The sequence below is a fragment of the Gopherus evgoodei genome, chromosome 16 (genome assembly GCF_007399415.2).
Source record: "Gopherus evgoodei ecotype Sinaloan lineage chromosome 16, rGopEvg1_v1.p, whole genome shotgun sequence".
NCBI lineage: Eukaryota > Metazoa > Chordata > Testudines > Testudinidae > Gopherus > Gopherus evgoodei.
This window is the reverse complement of record NC_044337.1, coordinates 16,672,440-16,693,913: the sequence shown is the minus strand read 5'-3', so window position 1 is coordinate 16,693,913 and position 21,474 is coordinate 16,672,440. Positions and strand designations below refer to the sequence as shown.

The following is a 21,474-nucleotide window of genomic DNA, read 5'->3' as shown; positions in this document are numbered from 1 at the left end:
GGGGTATGGCTACACTTAGAGCAGCACAGCGCTGCCGCGGGAGTGCTCCCACGCCAGCGCTTTGAAGTATGAGTGTGGTCGCAGCGCCAGCGCTGGGAGAGAGCTCTCCCAGCATTGCAGGTACTCCACCTCCCCGTGGGGATTAGTTTACAGCACTGGGAGCCACGCTCACATTAGCGCTTTGCAGCGCTGTAACTTGCTGCGCTCAGGGGGGTGTTTTTTCACACCCCTGAGCGAGAAAGTTGCAGTGCTGTAAAGCGCCAGTGTAGCCAAGCCCTGGGATGGAATCAGAAACCACTTTAGAAGGTTTATCTATGGACCACAAAGATTATGGAGGAACAAATTATGCCATTGTTTTTGTAAATCTTTAAAATTATGGATCTACTGTATGTAGTAACTTGCATTTTGTTTTAAGGGATCCCATCAGTGAAGTGGAGACAGATATTTTTAACTGACTGCTTTTAGTTAAATCTAAAAACGCTGTCTTTGTCAAAAGTTCATCTGTTCCCTGCCTCGCTCTTTGTAAGCATGTTAAACAATCCACATTTAAATGCCATAAATATGAAATACAAGGAAAAATGGTACAATCTAAGCTAAAGAGAACTTTAAACCAAAAGGAGGTTTTGCTGTCCTTATTAGAATGTTCTAAAATGTCAAGGCAGTTGCTTGTGTTTAACTGTGAACAAATAAAAATGTATTGTTTTGCACTACTTTGCGTTGAGCTCTCTGCAAGCTGCGCCCTTAGGGTGAAGGATCTGTGCGGCTAACCTATACTGACTAAACGTGAGCTGTGCAGAAACAAGATTAGCATTAAAGCACTTTCAGAGGTCCAAGTGTTTAATAGCATTGAGTATGTTATAAAACAGATAAATGTCCTGCGCTTCTGATGGAGTCCTTTATATTTCTATAATCCATTTTTATAGATAGCATGAGCAATTTTTTCCTCTTTGCTAAATTGCTTTGATGTTGTCATAGCTATGTATAATCCAGTAATTTAACTGCACATGTAGTTTTCAGTGTTAATTCTGTGCCAATCCTACTACTTGGTATCCAAGCATTATCTACATACCCAGAGATACCTGCAAGTAGTCTGGATATTTGACTCGTCTTCTACATAGCTTTGCTTGCTGGTCTAGAGGGTAGGACTGTGATCAGAATGCTGCTGTTCATCTTCTACAAGCAACCAATGATAGCTGAACATCACAATGGTACAGTGGGCTATCCTTTCCAGAAAGAAAGCATTTACCATTGTGACTTTATTCCAGATGTCAGCTTCAGATACCATACCTGAAGTTCCCAAAGAGAAATTGAGTGTGTTTGAAGTCCCCCAAAGAAAACAGAAAAGTGTCTAGCTCTTGGAACACGTTTACATCTACTGCAGATGGCCCAGTTAGAATCATCTTAGAGGTCTGGCTTGTATTAGAATTTTGCCAGCTAGTTTTACTATGATTAAGGTTGTGTCTGCATAACAAATTCCACTTTGGGACTTTTTACATAAGAATGTATGCACAGCTTAGGGAATTGTATGCACTGAAGAACCAACTGACCCATAGAACGACTTCTCAAATGCAATGGGACAGCCATTCTTAATTACAAATTAGCAAAAGGATGTTTCAGAAGCTGATCTGTACTCTTACAACAATTGGAATCAGAATGAAAATCTGAAAGAGCACAAATGCAACTCTTTTAAAAATACTTTGAGCATAAAAATTAACACTTTTAAATGCATGAACCAACTTGGACTGTTTGATTCTGTCAGAGAGATCATATTCTTTTTGCACAGATCAACTACTTGTATGGGGACAAACTTCATCCCCATAATGGAGGATTTATGCACACTTTAATCCCTTACTGTGAGAGTCAGGTGATGTGGGAAGCCTTGTTTGGACCCTCTGCACTTGGGTGAATTTTTCCTATAGAATTTAAATGGCAGAAAAACAGCAGAAACAGAATCTTGACTTTCTTTTATAGTTACATATCTCAATCCAAGTTTAACATTCAAAACCTGTTCTTTCCAGAATAAAAATAATTAAATATATATTTCCACAAAGGTAGAGAAATAAAGAATCCTCTTTACTTTCTAATGCTCATAAACACAACCATAAATAAGAATCATCCTTCCACCAGCCATGGCTTTCCTCCCAGTTCTGCTGCCACGTAGACTGAAAAGCCAACTCTTTTTGACCTTCTTGTTGCGTTCTTTAGTGCTGCTTCCTAGACCTGACCACTAGAGGCCTCCATGACTCTGCCACCTCACTCAGAACTAATCTTTTGGGCTGCTGAGCTTCCACCACACTCCCTGTTGTGGTTCCCTGTAAGACTTTTTTCAGGTCTAGCCGAATCCTTGACTTTCTAATTGCTGACTTGATCCCAGCTCTCTTCTGGATGGCCTATATGCAGCATCCTGTTGGTTACAGTGTCTCCAGACTTAAACTTTTAAAAACCAAATCTTTAACCTAAGGGATATTTTGGATTTGATATAGGTTTTTAACTGATTCCATCCCATTTCTAAATTGGACCAGAACTACAGAAGTATGCTGCATACAGACAGCTGGATTTTGTTGGGATCCTGTATACTCTACTTATATCTGTATTTGTCTTCAGAAGGAAAAGCAGGTGATCAAGGAGATCTCTCAGGAACTTGAGGAGATCTCTCAGGAACTTGAGGAACACAAAGTAAGCTAGTTTGGCTGCTTCCCAGGTTTCTTGTGTTTGTGTGAACTTGGAAAACAAAGTTAAAGCAAAGTTTTATTACAGAGCTATGTTTGGATAATTACATTCCAACTACCTCAATTTCTACTCAGTGTCAACTGGATTTATGGCAAGATAGTATTCTTTCCAACATTGCCACTAGGTTGCTGTTGCTAAGCTGATTCTTGTCTCTTCCTACCCTACCAACCTTCTCAAACTTCGCTCGATCTGAAGTCGTAGTCATCCATTGTGTAGAAGAGAACTTTTTTATAGAAACTAAAGTAATTTGAACAAACTGTTTTTGCAACTTATCTTTGAAAAAATCTTCCAAAAGACCATTGTCATGTTATTGCAAAACTGAAGTTTCTCAAGAAACTTCCAATTTTTCCATTCAAGAGTCCTTGAGGAAATTTAATGAACAGGACTGAGGCAGTTAGTTTTGGAATTATTCAGTAATTTGCTACAGTTTAGGAACTCTTGGACATGAGCAACAGCTGTTAGCTTTTTGGGTGGCAGGGTTGTGATATTTAATACACAAAACTGAAAGTGAACTGATACTACGTTAACCTCAAAGTTAATACAGTAGTTTGATTGGATCAGAAACCAAGTATTCCGGCTTACACTACGTAAAGAATGATGTTAAAACTGGATTTTTAGATCTATACTAGTGCAATAAGACCTGGTCTGTGCACAGGACTGGGAGTCAAAGTTGGGATTAGAAATCAGGAGTTCCCAACACTTGGACTTTGGCCTTGGGCAAAGCACTTGAGCCCTTGCTGTGCCTCCATTTTCCCATCTGTAAAATGGGAGACTTTGCCCATCTCACAAAGTTGTGAATGACAATGTTTGTAAATGCTTGGTAGATGACACATGCCTTTCTGCCCACCCTGCAATTTTTGTTTTGTTTTTTGGGAGATTCTTTGCGCTTTTCCTCTTGTAGAGTCACTTAGCTCACCTAGCATAGCAGAGATTCTCTTTTCAGACCTATACAGCTGCCGGAACAACGTATTGATCAACATATGAAAATGCACAAACAAATGCTAGGACATTTATCTTCCATATAGCATAACTTTTGATTGGACTGGCAGACATTTACAGTAAGTGCAAATTCCTTATTTTCATACTACTCTCAGAAATCCTAAACTGCACTCCATTTTATATTGCAAGAACTGATAAGTGATAACTGCTTGCCGTTGACATTTAAAAGAGGTATTTAAAGAGAGAACTGAATATCTGTTTTGACAATTGAATTTTTTAATTGCCATTTTACTCTCACTTATGACCCTTTTAAAACTAAATTTAGATGGTGATTTCTGATCAACTTGTATTGCAGTAAAAAAGTTGGTGATTTTAATGAATGGGAAATACCCTTGCTAGATTTCCCCCCTTCCCCTGCACCGCTTGTAGTTCTGCTGTGTAGCATAAGCATAGGCAAAATAATGGGTGAGAGTAATTAACCACTGGAACAACTTAACAAGGGTGGTGGTGGATTCTCCATCACTGGAACTGTTAAAATCAAGATTGGATGTTTTTCTAGAAGATAAGCTCTAGTTCAGCCGCAGCTATTGGACCTGAAGCAGGAATTTGTGCTCATCTGGAGTTAGGTGCAGCTGTGGAAATTCAGACTGGCTGACACACTGATACTGAAGAAGGGTTGTTTCTAACTTGCTAACACAGGTCCTGATACTTCTCTCACTGAAATCAATGTCAATGTTCCCTTTGACTTAAATGGCAGAAGGATGGTTTCCCTAGTTACGCAAACTCAGACATCACCCAATGTTTGTTGTGTATGTGGATCTGGAGATACTCAGGATATTCGATGCAGATTTACTTTCAGAGCTCTAGAAGTTTCAAATTGGCCATGCTCAGCCAGTCTTCTCCATGGGAGGAGCGATATCACTCCTGAGTTTTCCTTTGCTGCTGGTAGGACTTACACCCACTCTCTCTTGGCTGACAGAGCAAAGGCCTTGGAGAAACTGATTTTTAGTAAGTAAAAATTACCCTTGTTATAGCCCCTTTCACCTAAGGATTTTAAAAGGTGCTTTTACAAACAATAAGCTTCCCAGCCCCTCTGCTGTGTAGTAGGTATCCTCCTCATTTTCAGATTGGGAAATTAAGCCACAGAGGTTAGATGACCTTTTACTTAAGGTTATTCAATGAGTCAGTAGCAGAGGTGGGAATAGGACCTGGAAGTTTTAACCTTCAGGCCCATAGTCTAACCAATAGGCCACAGTTCCTGCTTAACAGTTCCTGTCCCAAAGAACATTCTACCTGTTACTCGTCTGTACGGTGCCTAGCACAGTCAGGCCTGAAACTTGATTTGAAGTATTTAGATGCTATTAGTGACTAATTTTTCTCTCTAAAGCCACCTCCACGATACAGCTACGAAATAAAGCCTTCTACAGAAGGGGTGGCTTTTTTCTACCTAAAATCCTACTAGCAACTATGTCTTAAACAGCCCCACAATCTTAAATCTGTGTTAATTCCCCAGTAGTTTCAATTGAATAGGATCACTTAAAAATAATTATGAAGTTTGCTGAAGAAATCATGTCTGTCCCAGAGCGGAGGGTTAGTGCAATGATTCTTATACATCTTATGGAAAAGTGTATGAGCGGTGGGGGAAGAGAATGAGAACAAATACATAGAGGGGGAGGTAAGAAGCTGTGTATGTTCACCTGTAAATACTTCCTGTCCTTCTGAACTGCCATTCCCTCCTGCACTTCCTTGTTTGCTCAACCCTCCCATCTCAGTTGATACTTGTTTCAAAAATCTGGTCACCTTAAGATAATAGCACCCCCAAAATTTTAGCAAACACAGTCATGAATGCACGGGAAACATTTATTCAGGAGTGTCTTCAGGCAGGAGGCAAAAGAACAGGAGCTAACTTGCCTGTGGAAGGGGAAAAGAGCAATCAGATATAGGGAAATACATCAGACTATCAAGATCTTGTTAAGAGCTTAGTTAATAATGCTTCCATAAAGCATCACAAATGATACAAATCAGCTCTAAGTGATAACTATGGGAAGAGAGCCTACAGGTGGACTGGCTTTCATAACCCAGTCCTGGTAAGGTAGCTGGGCTGGCTTCAGAGACTCTGCAGGAAGGCAATGATTTAAAAATACTTTGTACTTTTCTATACATGCTCCATCAGCTGATCTCAAATGCCCTACAGCTGTTGATGACCTAAGCATCAAATACTTCTGTGAGGTAGGTAAGATGTACCCAAGGGAAAGCAGAGGCATAGAGACCTTCAAGTGCAATTCTACTTTGAAAAGAGGCTGTGTCTGAGAATGGTCACCTCTTCCTCAGTAGATCTGCTCCCTGAATTTTTCCTCTTGTTAGCCCTGCAGAGCAAAACAGCTCTGGGAGAGTGAGCTGGATTCTGTTATGGTTCACACAGTGTCAATTAATCAAATTTCAACTACAGGGCCAAATTCTGTCCTCCCTTACACCTGTGCAACCCCATAGAGAGTGAAGGGGTTGAACAGCTATAAATGAAGACAAATTTTGGCTCAGTCTTTATTACTGATATTGGCGTGGGATGCAATGCACCCAGCTTAGATTTCAGAAACCAGGCTATTTACAGCAGTGAATCTGAGCAACCTGTAACCTGAAAAAATCAGATAGGAAGTCATAGAATTGGACTTCAAGTGACTTGCCCAAGACACAGCATTGGTGAGAGACCAGAATCTGATTAGTTCTAACTCCATCTTCTGCCCTCACCAGTAGCCCTGTTAAGGAGGAATACATGTGACATACACTACCCCTGTTCCCACTTTTTTTTTCTGGATCTCCATAAAGAGGCGTCTGATAAGACTTAGATTTATCTGCTTTTGGAGACTTAGGGTCTACATATATTCAGAACTTGGGTCAAGACGGGAGGGAACAACTGAAGTGAATACTGGAGACCATATTTAATAACCAGTCACATCAATCCAAAAGATGTATGAGCTTTGGTCCTTCTAAAAGGAGTGTTTCCCAGGTGGCTTCCAGGGACCATTGAGATATTTCCAAGTGTTTCTCCCTGTGCCATTCAGATGCTCTTTTTTACCATGTTTACTGTTCTGCTCTTGTGAATAGTCTTTGTAACTAACCAAGGTCTGAGTAGCAGTAGTGAGGGTAGCAGGATGTGGGCCTAGGGGAGTAGATGCCTTTGCTGACACATCCTGCTGTGTTCTCTTCTGAGAGTCAGCATTTCCATCACTCACATTATGCAGGAAGTTCCGAGGCAACTTCTCACTGTGGGCCACCCATGCTTTCATGCAGTCCAGCACTATGGGTATGAGGCTCACCACACCTCCGTAGTGGTTCTTTGCTTCATCGCAGCTCAGGTGATTCACCACATCATGAGGGTACCTGTAGGGGGGGGTGGGGGTGGTGAGGGAAAGCAGTTATTTACCAGATGGTAAATAAACACACATGGAACCCCACAATGCCACTTGGAGAGTCATTGCTACAAGTACATAGGCACTTTCAATTACTTTCTCAAGACAAAGGGTCAGTGATGGTCAGAACTAGACTGTGTGGCTTAAATTGTTCCTGCCCAATAACATTCCTCATCACTGGGCCCAAATCTGGTTGCCTCCGGATTTAATTTCAAATGCATGTAAAATATACATGTCTCTCCTCTGACCAACTGAAATAAACCATTGACAGTATGGGGTGGGGAAAACCTGTTCTGCTGTTGCATGTGACTTCAGTGTACTAGGCTGTCCATATGTTACATTTCACTAGCACTGACATTCATAAACTTAAAAAAAAAAAATCTAATTTGTGAGTGGGGAGTGAATAGTATTGGGGGAAATTCTCCAAAGACCAATGGGATTACTGGGGCGCCCCTGCTCTTTCCTTGGAATTAGAAGACATAGTCACATGACTCTAATAGATGTGTGTGTTGGTCTGGAGTACAAATTTCACATCAGCAGAGGACCATGCCTCTCTGTTTCCCAGCTTTATAAATTGCTTAAGTGATGTTTGCTTTTTTTACAATGAGAGATGTATAAAAGTGAGCGATAATAGACCTACTTGGCTCGGATGGTGCTCAGGTCATTGCTGGGGCTAACAAGCAGCTTGCATTTCTCCAAAATATTGTTCGTTACACTGGTACCAGGATGCAGAGCTTCTAGCTTTTGGCAGAGTTTGTTCAGTTCACTACAGATGTTCAAGAACATGAGGAGGATGCGTCTGTCGGTAGTGTTGTTACAGTGATGATCCATGTATGCCTGCACCTATGTAGTGCAACATGTGCAAGGAAGGGCAATATTTAAACTGCATTGAAACTAGTTCAAACAAGCTGGTACCGTTTTTATTGCTTTACATACAAAGGGCCATTTCAATGCAGTTTGTTTTACACTGCAGAGAAACTGCCCTCTCAACCATGGCTCTGAAGGAAGCAATGTGCAGGGGAACCTATATCAGACATGCATCTGAGTAAGTGGGTATTCACCACTTACTCAGTGCTCCAATACATCTGTTAGTCTTTAAGGTGCCACAGGACTCTTTGTTGCTTTTTACAGATCCAGACTAACACGGCTACCCCTCTGATATATGCAGTAGGATTTTTGGACTCTGCCTGGGTAAAAAGCTTCCTCCTTTCCTGTGCAATAGGATTTGGAGAGGGGTGCTGGTGGAATCCACTGATGTGCAAATCCGTGGCCATTCTTCCTCCTCCCCTGCTGGAACAGGAGTGCTGGCTGAGCTACTGCAGCCATGTGGCCAGTGTGGCTCCATTACTGTGATCTGAGGGTGCAGAGATGGCCAGCTCTAGCATTTTCACTGCCCCAAGCAGCACGCCGAATTGCCGCCGCAGACGGTGGGGGCAGTCCCTGTGCCCTTGGGGCGGCAGGCGCGTTTCCGTGCCGGCGGCAATTCGGCTGCAGTTTCTATGTTTAGCTGAAGCTGCCCCTGACAGCTAAACATAGAAACTGCCCCCGAATTGCCGCTGCTGCAGAAACGCGCCTGCCTCCCCAAGGGCACAGGGACTGCCCCCACCATCCACGGCGGCAATTCGGCGCACTGCTTGGGGGCAAAACAATGGGGACTGCTGCCCCTTGCAGAATGCCACCCCAAGCACCAGCTTGGAATGCTGGTGCCTGGAGCCATCCCTGGGTGCAGAAGAGGGTGTTTCTTGTCACCCTTTTTTAATACTAGTGAGTGGTGGATCAAAATTAGAGAGATGAAATGACTAGGTATAGGGTCTTCCTGCCAAGTGGTAGGAGGTGGATTAGTTTGAACCTTGGTCATTGACATAATAATTACCACTTACAAACCATCTGTATTGTTAAGTTTATTATTTAATAAAATTAAGACTAAATCTCAATGCTAATTCCTGGTAGAAACTGACATTATTTCATAACACAATCTATCCAGACACTCTTCTTAATAGTGAACAAAGCCCTTACCTTATTAAAGTAGAAAAATTAAATCCTAATGAACCCTGATTTTAGTGACACATGCTGTCTAAACATGCAAAGGGATAGATCCTTGTGATGTAAAATATTGCTCTCAGCACATCCACAATTGTCATTTTATTGAGATTTTTTTTCCCAGTGTCTCTTCCAGGCTCTGAATTCTTCACATTATTTAAAATATTCAATATTTTTGAAAGTTCCAAGACAATTCACATACCAACTCAGAACCCCCTACTCTATAGGGACATTCAGACCTCATTCCACCTCTGTAACAAAGCCATTATTTTTAAACACTACAGAAAAATACAGTAGCTCCAATACTAGGGGGGACTGGCAAGTAAGCTGCTTACTACAATAAGTTAAGGTTTGCAGATTCCATGTGTGGTGGGGGAGAAGGGGTACGTTTATCTTGTACTGTGTATTTGTGGTTAGGAGTGAGATGGGGAAATGGGATTGTTAGGCTAAGTTGTCTAAAGTGTACTAAGCAGTATAGCATTTGTATAAATGGGTAAATCATAATGTAGATACTTCTGTATTTGATGATCGATTGTAGCATATAATGAGTTAATAAACAGATCTTACTAGAGGGGTTTGTATATAGCTTCCCATATAAATAGTTATTTGCCATTGAAATATACACAAGTGCATGACAGCATTATGTTGTCCCCATCACTGCTGGCAGCGATCTTTGTGCTGATTTCTTTGTTACCTGTCCAATACTTGCTACAGGCCTGATCTTGTCGTGTGCATCCTCTCGGGTGTGTTCCAGTGCTGCAATAAATGTAAACTGCTGTTGCTGGAAGATCTTGTAAGTCTGTTCTATGTTTCTCAGACATTCTTTTACCTCGTTCATTTTCCCCCCCTCCTGGATTTTGAAAAAGGAGAGGGAGGATGTTAGTTTTTTGAAGTGATACAGTTTTACATGTGCAACTTTATTTTCACCTACAGCTGTAACCAGATGGGTTGAATTGCCAAAAATGAAAAAAACCAAGAAGATGGGAAAATATATTGTGTTAAGGCTTTGCAGTCCCAGAACCCCAAACAGTAAGTCAATGAGGTAGTAATGATGCTGCAAACAGAGGCAGAGAACCCAGAGGGAACCACTGACAATCAGATGCCATAAACCCTATAGGATCTACTGTAAACATAATGTAGCAATGCATCAAACACAATGCTGTGAAAGGACCAAAGGGAGAAATATCTTCTCTTATCCACTGTAAAGCTATTGCCCAAGTGGCTTGAAAACTGTCTTCTAACATTAAATGAAGGCCAGCTTGAGAGGCAGTGTGCAGTAAAGTGGGATGGAACAAGGGAGACCTGGACTTGAGGTTAACCTCTGGCTCTTTTACAGCAAGATGAAGGCCTGGCAAGGGGTGCTGATTTCCAGTGCTGGTCCTGTATGAATGCAGAGGCTGTGTGAGCACTGCCTAGGGCTACCAGTTTCTATACTCCTCCACTCACCTAGTTTCACCTTAACTTGCCTTACCCCTACTCCAGAGAAGCTCCTACTATTCTTGCTCTTTTGATCTTCCTCCAGTTTAAAAAAAATAAATCATTACTATTGCTTCTAGCCCCAGCAATCTAGATGCTAAAGGGGCACTGTGAGCACCAGCACCATTTGCATGTCCTTGGTTAAATCTGGCTCATGTTCTGCAGTCAGAGGAAGGATTGTTACAGTGCCCATACGTGTACATACCACTCGGCTGGGAGTGGTATTAATACTCTGAGGATACAGTGCAGAGCCAGAAGGAGACCCAGAATGAAAGGGAAAACTGTCCATGGTTCCAAATTCCATGGCTGGATTTGTCAAGTGTATAGTTACTTTTGGGTGCTTGTGATGGGTTGGATCACAGACACCTCCTTGGGATCTGCCACCTGATGTGCCAAGACTACTTCTACCCTTGCTTTCCCTGCCAGCTCAGAACTCCAGCACCCTGTCTTGCTGAGCCAGACACTCCCGTCTGCTCCAGGAAAGACCCAGGATCTGAATTACTTGCTCTAAAGCTGCAGGTTTACCTGAAAGCAGCTCACAGAAGTGTTCCTGTCTTTAACACTCAAATGCCCGACTCCCAATGGGGTCTAAACTCAAATCTGTTTTACCCTCTATAAAGCTTATGCAGGGTGAACTCATACATTGTTTTCCCTCTATAACACTGATAGAGATGCACAGTTGTTTGCTCCCCCCTCTGACTTAATAAGTAAGAAGTGATTTTATTAAATACAGAAAGTAGGATTTAAGTGGTTCCAAGTAGTAACAGACAGAACAAGGTAAGTTACCAAGCAAAATAAAATAAAATGCACAAATCTATGTCTAATCAAATGGAATACAGATAATCTCATCCTAAGAGATGCTTCAGTACGTTTTTTTCCTCAGACTGAACGCCTTCCAGGCCTGGGCACAATTCTTTCCCCTGGTACAGCTCTTGTTCCAGCTCAGTTGGTAGCTAGGGGATTTCTCATGATGGCTCCTCTCCCCCATTTGTTCTGTTCCACCCATTTATGTGTCTTTTGCATAAAATAGGAATCCTTTGTCCCTCTCTGGGTTCCCACCCCCTTCTCAATGGAAAGACACCAGGTTAAAGATGGATGCCAGTTCAGGTGACATGATCACATGTCACTGCAAGACTTCATTGCCCACTTGCCGGTATACAGGAAGACTTACATTAATACACACCCATCTGCAGACAATTGTCCTGGTTAATGGGAGTCACCAAGATTCCAAACCATCATTAATGGCCCACACTTTCATAATTACAATAGGCCCTCAGTTATATTTCATATTCCTAGTTTCAGATACAAGAGTGGTACATTTATACAGATAGGAGGATCACATGCAGTAGATTATAAGCTTTGTAATGATACCTTACAAGAGACATTTTGCATGAAGCATATTCTAGTTATATTATATTCACTCATTAGCATATTTTAATAAAATTATATAGATTGCAACATCACAGTGCCTTCTCCATTAACAGATTGTGAGGCTTTCCCTTACAGACAGAGCATAGGCCACCTTGTAGTTGCTAAAATCCCCTATCTCTACACTTCTGATGATGTCCCATAGTAACAAGCATCCTGATGTCCCTATCTTCCCCCAATACTAGTTTGAAATCTTCCTGCATGCCCATACCAATCTGTCCTACCCAGCTGCCAAACCCTCCCACTCCCAAATATGTGGTGGAGTTTATGGATGTATGCCTGAGGCCCCACATAAAGACTATAGCTGGCCCTCAGAAGCCCTCACGTTTGAGGGAGGTGAAATCTACATTGGCACATACTCTGGGATGGGTGAGGATGGGAAACTCACTTGGGTAGGCTTAGGTTTGTCCCTCTACCAAGACCAAAATTGATCACAAAGAAGCTATTTACACTTTCTGCATGTTTAATAACTAAGTAGCAATTTAGCATTGAAAGCCACAATGTAAAAGTCCTCTAAAAATCAAAGCACAGGTACTCTGTCAAATTAATTTATTTGCAGGTGTCATAAATAGGTTGCAACTCTGTTAGGGGAAAAATGTCCAAAGTGTACAAAAAAAGTATAGGTCTGCAATGGATTTCAGAAACAGAGCAAGTAAAAGGTCTGGCTATTGACTTCTTAAAAAAATAGCTTGTACTTCTTACTATTAGTGTTTTACTAGCAAAATAATTCATTACAAGATCTATTAATGGATGTTTTTATAAGACAGTAAAAAGGTTTAACCAAAATGTATATTCTTGTCTAAAGTAGCTCCCATACCTTACCACGTGAATTGGACTGAGCCATAAAGTCTTGCTCTTCATGGGAAAGTTTGAAAAACTTTTTGAGATACCTTGCCTTTAAAACCACCCTCTGTAACTCTATTATGATTTATTTTTATGAGCAAGTGTTCATTAAAATGGAAACTCTAGCAGCTTGGAAGATACAGTAGGCCCTCAACTTGCCTTTAAGGTTTCAATGGAGCATATAGGGCACCCAGCACTTCCCAGAATCAATCGTATGGCATTCACTTCTTCCTGTTACTTATTTGTCATCTCTAAAGTCCTGCTTCTCGGTGACATCAAAACAGTTTGACTGTCACAAAAGTGAGACTAAACTAAGAACAGACAGATTAAAACTCACAATACCATTTTCATCCAGTAGTAAACAGAGACAGGAGGATGGATGGGATTTTCCTGGGAATGAGGTGACCTCACAGTTAAATTCAATTAGGCTCTTCTGAACATTCCCTGCTGGGGTGTAAAGTGCTTTTAAGTCTTTAGCAGAAAGGCCTTAGACGAGAAAAAAAGTTGTGTAGTAAATGGCACACGATGAATTGGTTTTGGTTAGTGTGGCTGTCTGAGGATTTATTTTCTGTAGCTGTCAAGGCAGGTCGTCAGTTTCACCTACCTGCTGGCTAGTTTTAATAGCAGACGCTGTAGGCCGCGCTGTTTGGGTCGCTGAGAGGACAGAGGCAGTTGGCTGAGGAGCCTGGCGGCTCAGTGGCATCTGCAGGGGCTGGCAGTGAACGGGGCTGTGGTCTTGACCAAAGGCATGTTTAGAATTTTGAATATGCAGCTTCAGTCTCTAGGGTTCGCTGCAGGTGCATTGATCGCCACATGCATCCAAGGGCGGAGGGGCTCGCGGGTGTGGGGAGGGGCATTTGCATTGGCCGAAGGGCGCCCCTTATCCCAGCCCCACAGCCGCAGATTGGTGAGACCCTGTGGCCAGTCTGGACTCGGAGCTCCACTCACCTGCGTCTCCTGTTCCGCTCCTGCATGTCCCGGACCTCCTGCCCCGACACCGCCTGCTCCCCGCAGCCCTGCGGCCGCCAGCCCCAGCTGCGAGCTCCCAGCAGGACAATTGTTACAACCGTCTCCCTAGGTAACGGTGACGTAGGGTATCCACGCCTCTCCCTGCCATAGGGCCACAGCGACGGGGGGGGGGGGGCGGAATCAGTTTGGGTCGAGTAGGAGGAGTGGGCACTGAGCTGGGCAGAGGGTTTGGGGGCACTGGCGGAGAGCACTGGCAGAGGCAGTGTGGCAGGGGGCAGGGGCCCAGGAGGCACTGCCAAGGAGGCTGTATGTGAGGGGACAAGGGCCCTGTAGGGGAGGTTCAGGTGGGAGGGGGCAGGGAATGTGTGGGGGAGGACCAGGGAATACTGGCAGGGGGCTGTGTGGGAGGGGGGAAGGGGCCCTGTAGTGGAGGGCCAGGGGGTAGTGGCAGGGGGCTCAATGTGAGGGGGCAGGGGCCCTGTAGGGGAGGGCCACAGGGTAGTGGCAGGGGGCTGTGTGGGATGGGGCAGGGACCCTGTAGGGGAGGGCCAGGGGATAATGGCAGGAGGCTTTGTGGGAGGGGGGAAGGGGTAGTGGCAGGGGGCTGTGTGGGAGGGCCAGGGGGTAGTGGCAGGAGGCTGTGTGGGAGGGGGGAAGGGGTAGTGGCAGGGGGCTGTGTGGGAGGGGGGAGGCGATGTGTGTGGGAGGGCCAGGGGATACTGGCAGGAGGCTGTGTGGGAGGGGGGAAGGGGTAGTGGCAGGGGGCTGTGTGGGAGGGGGCAGGCGATGTGTGGGGGAGGGCCAGGGGGTAGTGGCAGGAGGCTGTGTGGGAGGAGGGAAGGGGTAGTGGCAGGGGGCTGTGTGGGGGAGGGCCAGGGGATACTGGCAGGAGGCTGTGTGGGAGGGGGGAAGGGGTAGTGGCAGGGGGCTGTGTGGGAGAGCCAGGGGATACTGGCAGGAGGCTGTGTGGGAGGGGGGAAGGGGTAGTGGCAGGGGGCTGTGTGGGAGGGGGCAGGCGATGTGTGGGGGAGGGCCAGGGGGTAGTGGCAGGAGGCTGTGTGGGAGGAGGGAAGGGGTAGTGGCAGGGGGCTGTGTGGGGGAGGGCCAGGGGATACTGGCAGGAGGCTGTGTGGGAGGGGGGAAGGGGTAGTGGCAGGGGGCTGTGTGGGAGAGCCAGGGGATACTGGCAGGAGGCTGTGTGGGAGGGGGGAAGGGGTAGTGGCAGGGGGCTGTGTGGGAGAGCCAGGGGATACTGGCAGGAGGCTGTGTGGGAGGGGGGAAGGGGTAGTGGCAGGGGGCTGTGTGGGAGAGCCAGGGGATACTGGCAGGAGGCTGTGTGGGAGGGGGGAAGGGGTAGTGGCAGGGGGCTGTGTGGGAGAGCCAGGGGATACTGGCAGGAGGCTGTGTGGGAGGGGGGAAGGGGTAGCGGCAGGGGGCTGTGTGGGAGGGGGGAGGCGATGTGTGGGGGAGGGCCAGGGGATACTGGCAGGAGGCTGTGTGGGAGGGGGGAGGTGATGTGTGGGGGAGGGCCAGGGGATACTGGCAGGAGGCTGTGTGGGAGGGGGGAAGGGGCAGGGGCACAGATAGGGGTTTGTGGGGGACGGGTCCTGGGGTCGGGACTCGGAAGGCGCGAAGATCTGATTCATCTTTTTTCTCCCCCGCCGGGATACTTGCCGCTCCCCCCACGTCCAGACCGCCGGGGCTCTAACGTGAGAGGCAGAAAGGGGGGGGGGCACGGACAAGCCGGTGGGCCGCAGTTACTGCCCCTTTAAAGGAGTCTGTCGCTGTTCGATGAGGTCACGCCCCATTCCGAGCCCCGGGAAGGGCGGGTCCCTAAGATGTTGATTCGGGGGGGCGGGGCCTCCTGCGTCGCGTGGCGATAACGTAAGCTCCTTAGCGACGAGCGGTTGCTAAGGGTACGATGGACGCTACCGCGCGGCCGCTCCGCGTGCCCCCGGAGATGGGCATTTATGCGGAAAAGCACGAGCTCTTCCAGCTCCTGCAGGTGAGGGGCGAGGCGGGGAGGCCGCAAGTGATACTGATGGAATAACAGTGCTCTCCCCGCCCCCCCGGGGGGGACACCTCCCAGTATCACTGGGGCGCCCAGATGCGGGGGTGGGTATGGTGGTAGCAGTAACTGTAGCTCCCAGCATGCCTGGGGGGCCCAAGCCAGAAGTGACGGGGGGGGGGGAGTGATGGTGGTAACAACTATAGTTCCCAGCATGCACCAGCATTGGTTGGCGGGGGGCCCTGTAAGGAGGGCTGCTCCCAGCAGGCATTGGGGTGCCCAAGCGCATGTGGGGTGGGGTGGGACTTACAATTCCCAGCACTGGTTGGACTGCACCCAGCATAGTGTGGGTCCTGCCCCATGTGTGCGGGTATAACAGTTGCTCCCACCACATGCTGGTATATTTGGACATGTTGACCATTCCTAGCACACACTGGGTAACCCTACTCCAGTCCTGGGGTTACCCAGTGCAGACTGTTCCTGAGTACCAACATGCCACAGTATATTTGAGGGCGTGGAGTAGTGTGATGACTGTTCCCAGCATGTAGTAGAGTGCTCAGAAGAGGTGTATTAACTATTCCCAGCATACAATGGGGTATCCTGAGGGTGAGGGAAAGTGTAATGACCTTTCCCAGCAGGCAGTTGAGAGCTATGGGATGGATGGGTTCAGAACTATGAAGAGTGATGCTAGCACTTGCTGGGGTGCACCTGGCAAAAAAAAGAAGCAATGATTCCTAGGGTACGTTGGAGCACCTCTGATACGCAGTTGGGCACTTTTGGTGCAGGCAGCACTTACAGCACAAGGTCGCTTACCACATCTTTCAAGATACATTTATGCCTGTATTTGTAATTTTCACTCTGTGCATCTGAAGAAGTGGGTTTTTTACCCATGAAAGCTTATGCCCAAATAAATCTGTTAGTCTTTAAGGTGCCACTGGACTCCTCATTATCTTTCACAATGGAGCGCTGTTTATGTCTGCAACATAAGGTGCTGTCAAATTAAACACAAGGAAATACTAATCTCTTTGTATCCCTCATGTATCTAGGTGTATCATTATTTATTTAAGCACTATGAGCCTTTACTTTTCAAACACTATTGTTGGGCTTGCTACTCTGGAAAACTTAGATGACACTGTCCCTGTCTCAAGGAAATTGGACAAGCTATATGTTAGAAAAACATAATGCACTGGCTATCAGCCAGGTTTAATTGCAATATATAATTCTGCAAAAATGTTGACTGTCTGTGGAAGAAAGGTGTTCAGTCGATCAAATGCAAAACAGGCCTGATAAGTATGATACTTTGTGAGTTGGGATGGGTAGTAGTATGGTGGAACAGTAGTAGAGAAACCTGTATTTAAAAATTATGTGAAAGTAACTGGCCTTTTTGAGACTAGGTTAATGAATTAATGCATAATCTAATGTATGTTGTTTGGGGGGGGGCATTGTCTATTTTGTGCTGTTTCATCAAACATTTATGCTCTTGTGCCTTTTTATGCACATGTACAACTAATATGAAACCAATAAAAACCCAGTTACAAAGAAGCCTTGTTATTTTAGTAAAGAATGAGATTGACTTCCTAGCCAAAAAGGAGGTTGTGAGTTTTTACAGTCTGTTCCTTTGGTCTAATTTTGAGCATTGAATATTTTGTTGAGAGAAAAGAGTTCTAATATTATGATGGGCATTATTATAGTTTGTTAGTGGCCATAACACATACCAGTGTTAACATTTTTCACATCCTTATTTTGTGTGTTATGAAGACCATCTTTTCTCATACCTTACCTCAAAACATACTTTTTCTCCTTTGCATATGCCTTTTTTCTCTGTCTCTGCTATTATTTGTTAGTTCAGTAACTTAACCAGGTTATTCAGTGAGAATTCTGAGATCCATTTAGCATGAGGAATGGTGTATAAAACTCGTTCTTCAAAGCAAAACTTCATTCTGTATGCCAGAGAGGTGAAAAACACCAGCATGACCACACATCACAGAAAATCCTTCTTGGACTGCTAAGAACGAATCTGGATCTGCTCAGATCACAGCTTTGTTAGCCATCTGAGGGCACAAACAAACACACCTGTAAATAACAGCCCCAACTCTTCAACATTTATGCATCTACCTAACCTTAAACATGTGAGTAAAATTAAGTTTGTGCATAAGTGATTGCAGCACCGAGGCTTAGAATCATAGAAGTAATAATCATCAACAGCTCAAAGAACCATGTGTCATTATAACTTTGCAAGTTTTCTGGGTTTGTTATTTATAATCTTTAAAGAATCACTATCAGGTAAACGTAGGGACCAAATTCGGGTTTTTTAAATCATTTTTTGAAAAACATAGTATATTTTTCATATATTTATGCTGTAATACCAATGAAAACAATTTTTTTCCCTGCGATTCAAATATTTTCCTGTGGTGTTTGTTACTCAGACATTGCAGCATGAGAACTTGCAAGTGAAACTGGTTAGTTTATTTTCATTGTCCAAACTGGATAAAATACAAAAGCTAAACAGCATAAATAGTGAAAAGTCAGGCAGATATGCTGTAGATTCCTTTTCCCTCACACACTCAGTTTATCAAAATGGAACAGGAGATGTGGAATTTATTTGGATAAATGGGGTTTTGGATATAAGTGTAACTGAGGCTCATTATGTTTCCTACTTTTAGATAGGAAAGTTTTGGATGCGAGATTTTATTAGTGTAGAAATGAGTTGCACACAGAACTTTGGGAGATAAGGATTAATTGGTGGATGAAACTAAGCTTGGAGAGGTTGCAAGTGCTTTGGAGGATAGGATTGTAATTCAAAATGATCTGGACAAACTGGAGAAATGGTCTGAAGTAAATAGGATGAAATTCAATAAGGAGAAATGCCAAGTACTCCATTTATGAAGGAACAATCATTGCACCCACACAAAATGAGAAATGACAGCCTAGGAATGAGCACTGCAGAAAGGGATCTGGGGGGTCATAGTGGACCACAAGCTAAATATGAGTCAACAGTGTAATGCTTTAGCAAAAAAAGTGAACATAATTCTAGGATGCATTAGCAGGAGTGTTGTAAGCAAGAAACGAGAATTAATTCTTCTGCTTTACTCTGCGCTGATTAGGCCTCAGCTGGAGTATTGTGTCCAGTTCTGGGTGCCACATTTCAGGAAAGATGTGGACAAATTGGAGAAAGTCCAGAGAAGAGCAACAAAAATGATTAAAGGTCTAGAAAACATGACTTATGAGGGAAGATTGAAAACAATGGGTTTGTTTAATCTGGAAAAGAGAAGACTGAGAGGGGACATAACAGTTTTCAAGTACACAAAGGGTTGTTACAAAAGAGAGAAGAATTGTTCTTCTTAACCTCTGAGGATAGGACAAGCTGCAATTTAAGTTCATTGCTTCAAGGGAGGTTTAGGTTGGGCATTAGGAAAAACTTTCTAACTGTCAGGGTGGTTAAGCACTGGAATAAATTGCCTAGGGAGGTTTTGGAATCTCCAACATTTGAGATTTTTAAGAGCAGGTTAGATAAACACCTGCCAGGAATGGTCTAGATAATACTTAAACCTTCCATGACTGCAGAGGACTGGACTAGATGACCTCTCGAGGTCCCTTCCAGTCCTATGATAAGTTCCCATCATGCAACTTTCACCATTCCATAATGCCATCCCTATGACATAATTTTCAGACCTTTTGTTAAAATCTCATAAACCTTCATAGCACTTATCGCTGCCTGCTATCTCTGACAGAAGCATGGAGCCCGCACAGCTCTGCACTATTATTATGAACATTGCAAACACAGGACATATGATCCTCAGGTAATTGCAGAGCCGCAGGAAGTACGGCAACAGTGGGGGACAGGATAATTTCTTTGAGGAGGGAGTGCTAATGAGCATAGCAAAACCAATTCAAGGTTGATGGTGTTCACGGAGCAGCTGCAAGTGGTGGATCACTGCTTCTGGGTCAGAGAAATGAGCACAGACTGGTGGGATCACATCACAATGCAGGTTGGGAATCATGAGCAGTGGCTGCAGAACTTCTAGATGCAAAAAGCCACATTCTTAGATCTGTCTGCCTAGCTCACACCAGCCCTCCAGAGCCTGGACACCAGAATGAGAGCTGCATTGACATTTGAGAAACGAGTGGTGATTGCACTGTGCCTGCTTGCAACACTGGATTGCCACTGCTTAGTGGGAAATAATTTTGGAGTTGGTTAATTCGCTATCCAGGACTGTGATTCTCAGCAATGTGCACAACATTGCGGATGGATTTGCAGCTGTGAGGTTCCCAAACTGCAGTGGGGTGATAGATGGCATGCACATCCATATTTTGGCCACCTCCCACCTTGCAACACAGTACATCAGAAAAAGGGCTACTTTTCTATGGTTATGCAAGCATTGGTGAGTAACCAGGGACATTTCTCTGATATCAGTATGTGCTGGTCAGGGAAGGTGGATGATGCTTGTATCTTTAAGAACACAGGACTGTTCAGAAAGCTGCAAGCAGGGACATTCTTTCTTGACTGGCAGATTACCATTTGTGGTGATGAAATGCCAATAGTGATCCTGAGGAACCCATTTCATGAAGCCTTACACTAACCAGCTTGACAGTTCCAAGGAAAGAGTCAACTACCAGCTCAGCAGGTGCAGAATGATAATTGAATGTGGTTTTGGTGGATTGAAGGGACACTGGTGATGTTTACTCACTAAATTAGCTCTCAGTGAGAAAAATATCCCAATGTTATAGCTGCCTGTTTGTCCTGCATAATATCTGTGAGGCAAAGGGGGAAGGTAGAGGTGGAGCATCTGTCTGCTGACTTTGAATTGCCAGACACCAGGGCTATACAAGAGCTCAATGGGGAGCTGTGCAGGTGCTGAAGGAGGCTTTGAAAGAGCACTTAAACAGTCAACGTGGTTAGTATGCTGTGCTGGACTGTGCTCTGCCTGGCCCTGATGTTTTGGGGGGTGTTTGCAACTGTAGAGTACATTTATGAATATCACACTGTTTACTGGACATTTAAAAATATTACAGTGTGTTTTGCACTGAACCTATGAATTCTGTGATCCTGTTCAACTACAAGCTGTGTGTTTTTGATAGCACTAGGTAGTCTGCTGTATATGTTATGAAGTAAGATTAATTTATTTCGAAAAAATAAAAATGTATTGTGTAACAAAAACAGTGCAAAGAGTAATGTGCAGTTAAAAAGCAATGTAGTGGAAACTTATAAAATAAAACAGAATAGAGCTTTAAAATTAGAAGGACATGAGTGTTTTCTAGCAATTTCAATTCATTTCTGCCAAACATACATCAACCATGATTCTCACAGGCCAGTATGTGTGAAGCTGTGGTTTTTGTTGTTGTCCCCTGGCATGGAGTGGTAATGATAGAGATGTGGCCCATGATGCCATGGGGGGCATAGGGAGCTGGTGAAATAGAGTTCTCCATTGATTGCAGGGGGAGGCGACCACTTGACTGTTGGACCTGTAGGACAACAGGAGTCTGCACCATTTGCATTTGCTGCCTGAGATGCCCTATTATATCCTGGGACATCTCCCTCTCCTTTTCCTGCTGGGACTCCGAGGCCTTTCTCCTGTCTGCTCTTTCCTTCTCCAGGCTGATTTCTATATTCACCTGCCAAACCCTCTGCTTGTG

General features: G+C 44.5%; 2 protein-coding genes across 5 annotated transcripts in view; one reads left to right on the top strand and one right to left on the bottom strand.

Moving 5' to 3' along the window:
• Window positions 1–523: 523 nt before the first annotated feature.
• Window positions 524–13,894, bottom strand: SPACA9 (sperm acrosome associated 9). 3 transcript variants are annotated; one of them, XM_030535503.1, is made up of 5 exons: window positions 13,468–13,770; window positions 9,811–9,966; window positions 7,717–7,919; window positions 6,900–7,047; window positions 524–5,580 (listed from the first exon to the last, which is right to left on the bottom strand). In XM_030535503.1, the coding sequence occupies exons 1-5, from the start codon at window positions 13,564–13,566 to the stop codon at window positions 5,572–5,574; spliced, it is 615 nt and encodes a 204-aa protein (XP_030391363.1). In that variant the 5' UTR covers window positions 13,567–13,770; the 3' UTR covers window positions 524–5,571. The 3 variants fall into 3 exon arrangements, with proteins under 3 accessions (XP_030391363.1, XP_030391362.1, XP_030391361.1); XM_030535502.1 differs by lacking the exon at window positions 13,468–13,770 and adding an exon at window positions 13,812–13,894 and having other exon boundaries at window positions 524–7,047; XM_030535501.1 differs by having other exon boundaries at window positions 524–7,047; window positions 13,468–13,776.
• AK8 (adenylate kinase 8) overlaps window positions 13,870–21,474 on the top strand; it is a 106,863-nt gene continuing 99,258 nt past the window's right edge. Inside the window, exon 1 of one of the 2 annotated variants that reach the window (XM_030535499.1) lies at window positions 13,870–13,941. Coding sequence is in view for 1 of the 2 variants with exons in the window: in XM_030535498.1 (XP_030391358.1) it covers window positions 15,754–15,837 (84 nt within the window). In the remaining variant the exon portion in view is untranslated. Of the gene's footprint in view, window positions 13,942–15,393; window positions 15,838–21,474 lie in introns of those variants that run through there. The other variant, XM_030535498.1, reaches the window with a different exon arrangement.